The sequence below is a fragment of the Lathyrus oleraceus genome, chromosome 3 (genome assembly GCF_024323335.1).
Source record: "Lathyrus oleraceus cultivar Zhongwan6 chromosome 3, CAAS_Psat_ZW6_1.0, whole genome shotgun sequence".
NCBI classification, from domain to species: Eukaryota; Viridiplantae; Streptophyta; class Magnoliopsida; order Fabales; family Fabaceae; genus Lathyrus; species Lathyrus oleraceus.
Genome location: NC_066581.1, coordinates 35,795,688 through 35,802,427, shown reverse-complemented (window position 1 = coordinate 35,802,427; position 6,740 = coordinate 35,795,688). Strand labels below are relative to the sequence as shown.

Sequence of the window (6,740 nt, the reverse complement as noted above, 5' to 3'; positions counted from 1 at the left end):
GATTTTCTTATGTTTACACAAACGAAAATAAAATTTTAAAAAAAATTGTACTAGTTGAGAAGAATGAATACATCCAATACTCATAAACCTAGATGATCGCAAACTGAAGAATACAATCTTCAACAGCATATACATACTCTATATAGAACGAATAAAACTAGTCGTCGTTACTCCTTACCAAATTGTATTAAATTGCCTTGAATGTACTCGCGATGTGTAAATATTATCAATTCATTATAAGAATTTGTTGAGACTTGAGACCTCCAATTGAATGTCAATTAATGAGGATGAATGAGCTGATTAGAAGTGCTAACTAACATGGAGCAACCTATTATCACTATATATTTGCCACCTTCTTTTTTTTGGAAACTAAATTACTGATATCCAATAAAAGAAAGAAACAATCAAAGAAAGAAAGAACAGCCTATTGTGTACTACACCCAATCAAAGACTTTGTTTTTCTTCAGTGTCCACACCCTCGTCATCAGAATCAGGAAGAAGATCAAAAAATGCTTCAAGGTCACGAGGACTTTGATCATTCGAGGGACCCTTGTTGCCATTGGCTCGCCATTTCTGATCTGCTATCATATCAGGAGAGAGCCCCCATTCAAGCAGTTCTTCTTCTGTATGATGAACTGCCAAGCTATACTCTCCGCCGCTCCCTAACTGCATCACACGGAACTCACTATTTCCAAAATTGTTGAGAAGTTCAAATTGTTCAACTGTCCACCGAAACCACCTCATAAGGAAAACTCGAGAAGCCAGCCCGTGTGACACAATTATCAGATTCAAATCGTTTGAAGGGTTATGATTAAGCCTGTTCATGTCAATGTCCCTCCATAGAGATTCAAGAAAACCTGCGAAAAAGTCATCTCCAAATTAACACCACCTAATCCCTATGCATCACATCTGTTTAAGACTTAAGTTTAACAACTACATGACAAATAAAACTGTAACAGAATCCAATAAAATTTATCTAAAATCAGTAATGGTTGCAGTGATGGAAGCATCATAGGAGAGGAGAAATGCCAAGCAGCCCTCAAAATAAACAGAACTTTTTTAATATAATGCTACCCGTCTGTGGCTACTTCTGCTCCTTTCCTTCATGCTGCAATTTTCTTCTGCCTGCAAATAATGGAACCTCCGCCACTGAATGGAAAAAGGCTTCAGTTGAGAAGCTCTCCTTGTGCGTCTCTCCATTCCTTCCCGACATCGTTTTTCTCTCTCAGATCATCCACCACTAACTGTGATTTTAGGTTTCATTTTTCTTCATAGATGGTTTTGAATTTGGTTTCTAATGGGAGAGGTTGAGCACACAATTGGGTTTCTTTCTAATTGTAAACTGCAAACCCTAAGCGCAGCTCAAATCGTGAACCCTAAGAGTTCCTAATTCTTCTTGGTTTGGCATTTTCTCTTGCATATTCTTCGTCACTCTATCGTTTCTTTTGTGAATTGCTTGCCAAATTGATCTGTATGTTCCTCTTTATTCTTTAATTTTACATGTATGTGTGAGTATTTGGATTATGCATTTTTTATTTGACATTTTGGAAGGAAAATAGGTGATGACAGTAGGAGACAAATTCAGAAACCAAAAAGATATGCAGATAAGATGCAAAGAAACTGGTGAATAGAATTGTTCACTCATTTTTAGCACAATAGGATTTAACAATTTCTGCTTATCTGAAACATGTTTATGTTGTTGGAGTTCTACATACATTCATTTCATTGCATTACATAAGTTAATTTCTTTGTAATACAGGGTTCTGCGTACTTCAATTCAATTGCAAAAATTCAATTGGAAATTAAATTTTAGATGAACGAAAGCATGCCTTGTTTGGGTTTCTTTTATCCATTTTTTTATTTTAATTTCCTTTTATCAATGTTGTTTAAAGTTAAGTTTATGCTGCTTAATGATATTAGTGGTTGATTTGTGCGTTTTTAGGAGTGATACAGTGGTTAAACATACGAAAAATGAAGTACTTTTTAAGAGGAAAGTTTCCGACAAAGATGAAAATTGTATAGTTTCAACATCGACACGTAAAGAGCTTCCTTTCGATGATCAAACGGTTAAACTAGAAGAGCAGCCTTGCAAAATACATAAAGTCACATTGGAAGAATTTGAATCTTTGACAAAATTATATGACTTATGAATTCCAATTCTAATATATTAGTTAGTACTTGCTGTTGCTGCCTCCCTTAAAATTTTGGGCAAGAACCGCCACTGAATGGTTGTTGAATAAGTTGAAAGCTGTCATCTAGCCCAGAGCCAATAACAACACCAACTCATTCTTATAACAATATTAGCTAAAAACTTTTATTTGTATGGTGTTTTCCTCAGTTCAAACATTAATCTACATCATAATAAGCCTTATTTCAGTAATTTCCCTAATCATATTGACATTACTCATAACAGAATTGAGTGGCTCTTATGTCATGTCAGCAACTAACTTCCCTACTTACACGGTAAATAACGGGATTGAATAATTCAATGAATGGTTGAGAAAAAGTAACTAGATTGGTTTTTCCCATATCGAGTAATGCTCAAATGATGAAGCCTCTGGCAGCAATAAACAAATATTCAAAACCTAAGAAAGTATTTTCATGCAACGTAATTTCACCTTTTAATGCAACGTAATTTCACCTTTTAATACAGACAATGCATGCATATACCAACAATCAAATGGGACTCTACTTGGTTTCATGCTGCAGCTGGATAGATAATGATTGATAGAGTGATCTTACCTACCGACCTCCTAACTCCATTGTTGCTCAATGTACAAATATCACATAACATATGTAGTATTGAAAAGATTTTATAAACATACTTCATAGTTCATGATGCGTTTATAAGTTGTTCTCGGTTAATTCTTGTACAATCCAAAACAGCTTATACAGTTATGCTCATATGTTCTCTTCAATAGTGTACACAAATTATACATAAGCTATTTTAATATGATAAGCACATTGAATTTAGGTTTTTGCTTGTGCGTTTAATTTAGTTGTTCTGTAAGTGTGACACTTGTGGATCTCTTTGGATTGATTTATTTTAACTTATCTCCGAGAAAAACAATTGTAAGAGAGATCAGGACGACGATGATGACAACAACCACAATAACAACCAAGTCTTATCCCACTAAGTGGGATCGACTACATGAATCAACTTTTACCATAATGTTCTATCCAGGGTCATGTTTCTATCCAAATCGTTAATCTCGAGATCTTTCTTAATAACTTCTCTTATATAGTCTTTCTATGCCTTCCTCTTCCTCTAGTTGTTTGACTTCTCTCCAACTGACCTATTCTCCTTACCACCGAATCTACAGGTTTTCTCTCTACATGCCCAAACCACGTAAGTCTATTTTCCACCATCTTTTCTACTATAGGTACTACCCCACCACTCTCTAATATTTTCATTTTTAATCATATACTGTCTAGTCTTACCACACATCCAACGCAACATCCTCATCTCTCCTACACTAACTTTATTCTCGTGTTAATTCTTAACCGTCCAACATTTTGTCTCATACAACATCCTACGTCTTACCGCAACCCGATAAAATTTTCCCTTCAGCGTGAGCCCTTTGCGTCACATAAAACCCTTGAAACTCTCCTCCATTTCAGTCACTTAGCTTGAATTCAATGGTTTACATCCCCATTTTTCTCTCCATCATTTTGTATTACGGACCCGAATATTTAAACCATATAACTTGAGGGATGATATGGTCTTCAACTTTCACCTTCTCTAACTTAAATAGTTTATTTAAATAGTTTATGAAATGTCCATAAACTATTTTCAGCTTATTTCTACAAACTATCTAGAATAGCTTATGAAAACAGCGTGTAGTTTATATGAATAATGTATGACTTTATTTTATCTTTTGTTATACAGCATAACCATAGCTAACTACTTACATGATAAACCTGATAAGTGTTTGTGTCAAAAGTGATTAACTAAGAGATTAATTAAGCAATTTATGCAAACATGGAAATATAAATCAAACTAGTGAAACATTGAATTAGTCCCTAATAATGCCATCATGGATTGATAGATTAATCGATTAATGCAAAAAATATAACACCTACCTAATTAATTAGGTCAATAATTGAATTGAAAATAAGGAAAGAGTAAGAGATGAAAAGCGTTACATACTGGAAACGCGATCGAACACGTCGGCGGCGGACTCTCCCTCCGGAAACCGATAAAAGAATCTTCCAAACCGCTGTCGCGTCTCCTTAATCGCGTTCATCCGTTCCTGAACCTGAAAATTCCCAAAATCCTGTTCGCGAATGCGACACTCTTCTCTCACGCCAATAACACGTTTCTTAGAGAAAGATCGAGCGAGTTCCCGGAGAGTAGATCGGGTGCGAGTATACGGTGAGGCGTAGAAGAAAACACGCCAATCAGGGGAAGAAGGTGAAGAAGCGATGACGTGGCGGATTTTGGAACCGGCGAGACGCGCTTGCGCGACGCCTTGTGGTGTTAACGGGATCTTGTGGTCCGGTGTTACTGTGTAGGCTCCGGGATCTGAGTTGCCTTGTGATTCACCGTGACGAACCACTATTATTCTCTTTGGAAGTATTCCTCCTTTTTCGTGCATTGCAAATTGGAACTGATTGGTTTGATTATTGATATTATTGTTATTGTTGTTTGTGATATTCGTAACTCCCAAATTCATTACTGGGATTCATCATGCTTTCTCTTTTCTATTCTCTTGCTTTCTCTTTTGTCTCTTACTCTTTTTTTTCTGAGATATTTATATCATTATTTATTTGATATGCTCGAATGTTTTTTATTTTAATAATTTTGTTTAATGGATCTGAGAATAATATTGCAATTATTATTTACGGTTTTATATTTATATTTTTCTTTGAGTAAATGAATTCATAGAATCATTTCCAGTTTATAATAAAGTTTCACTACTTTCTCTTTTTTTTAGACTCATTAAAATAATTTATATATTTAATTTATATATAGTATTCGTATATTATTTATTGAACAAATTTAAAAATCAAATTTTATTTATAAAAGAGAATGAAATGAGTATGAATACGGAATATAATTTTTCTTAATGAATTCTTGGTCAATCTCAATATACTTTTGTTATGTCATTTTATGTCATTTTGAATAAAATTATGTGTGATATTAATAGTCAATCAATTATCACAAAACAATTTATATTGCTTTCAGATAGTATTTTTAAATCTTCTCAAACTTGTTTCATCCATGTAGTATTTTTAAATTTTCTGACACTTGGATGCTGTTGATTATTCCTTTTTTGAACTCTCCTTTAATTGGTTTGTCGTTAACAAGCAAGAATATTCTTCTTCTCTTTCTCTATTATACTTAGAAAAATGTTTACTCTCCCTCTCTAAAGTTTCTCCATTCTTTTTAAAAATGAGTTAATCATCTGAAAAAGCTAAAGTTAAGGAGGTCAAAATACTGGAAGACAAGTCTGGGAAAAAGGCTATGGCTCCAGAGTCAAAGAAGCATGATCCGGAGAAGAATGAAACCAAGGTATAAAGAAATGTTGGACCATATGTTGGAACATTTGTGATTGGGATAAAGTATATGACAAAGATAAAGTCCTTCAAGAAGAAGTATGTTCAAATAAGTGATTCAGACTCAGATGTTGATGAAGACTGAGTCAGTTTTCTAGCATCAGGTGGAAGGTTTGTGCAGTGAAATTTGAGGTCTTATTTGCTTTCAGTTATTTCAGTTTGATTATTGTTCCTTTGACCCTTGTTAATGATCATGTTTTTTTACTTATTCTGGATTTGTAATGGTTTATTACCCTTATGGTTTTATGGCCAATAACAATGTTTGATGTTCTGGCTCTCTTTTCTACTCCAGATGTTGTTTAGTAATTTCTGATTTGGTTTGTTGTTCTTGCCTTTGCCAAATTATGAAGAAAAAAAAGGGATAGTAGTGGTAGTAGTGTATTTTAAGTGATATACTTGTTGTCAGTTGTGTGTTTTGAGTGACCTAACTATCGCAACGCGAAAAACAACCGGCGGAAAAGACACAAACAAACAGAGCCGCCACCGTGCGTTATTTATCCCAAAGGAGGGAAAGGAAACGCTCGAAGTAAACCTGGAAAGGAAATGGTCTTACGACCGGAGATTGAAAAGATCGGGATTCGGTTACGCAAGGGGAAGGTATTAGCACCCCTCACGTCCGTCGTACTCGACGAGATCCACGCTCAGAAGAAAAGAATAAGGTTGCTGAATAACTGCTCAAAGAATGCACACACACTTGAATAAACAGATGAAAGAAGACGGAGGAAGGTGACTCGGCAGGATGTCGCGTCCTGGGCCTACGTAGTTTGTCAAAAACAAACATCAGAGTCGACGTAGTTCGGGAAACGGGAAACGGGCTCGCTAGGATATCGCATCCTATGCCTACGTATCTCATCTGGAATGAGAATCAGAGCTACCGTAGTTCGGCTAACGCACGCCGAAACAAAACGCTGAAAATAAAGACGCTGAGACGTCAAACGAAACACACAACCGGAAACGGAATGCCAATAAATGGGCTTACATCCAACTCCAGACAAGAGAAATAGGAAACAGATAGCCAATCCCTGGGCTTACATCTGACTCCACAAACAAACAACAACGGGAAACCGAATGCCAATCGTTGGGCTTACATCAGACTCCAAACACACACACAAACGGGAAACCGAATGCCAACCGCTGGGCTTATATCAGACTCCACGCAAACGAGCAATCGCTACCAGCGA

At 35.7% G+C, this 6,740-nt stretch overlaps 1 protein-coding gene across 1 annotated transcript; it reads right to left on the bottom strand.

Moving 5' to 3' along the window:
- Positions 1-215: 215 nt before the first annotated feature.
- Positions 216-4,761, bottom strand: LOC127132328 (phosphoglycerate mutase-like protein AT74H). The gene is made up of 2 exons (XM_051061265.1): positions 4,151-4,761; positions 216-857 (listed from the first exon to the last, which is right to left on the bottom strand). The coding sequence occupies exons 1-2, from the start codon at positions 4,674-4,676 to the stop codon at positions 445-447; spliced, it is 939 nt and encodes a 312-aa protein (XP_050917222.1). The 5' UTR covers positions 4,677-4,761; the 3' UTR covers positions 216-444.
- Between the last annotated feature and the right edge of the window lie 1,979 nt (positions 4,762-6,740).

Excerpts from the sequence above, each read along its gene's own strand:
- LOC127132328 (XM_051061265.1), bottom strand. The coding sequence starts at position 4,676 with ATGAATTTGGGAGTTACGAATATCACAAACAACAATAACAATAATATC. Across the intron at positions 858-4,150 it reads CGTGTTCGATCGCGTTTCCA|GTTTTCTTGAATCTCTATGG; the intron begins GTATGTAACGCT and ends ACTTTTTCGCAG.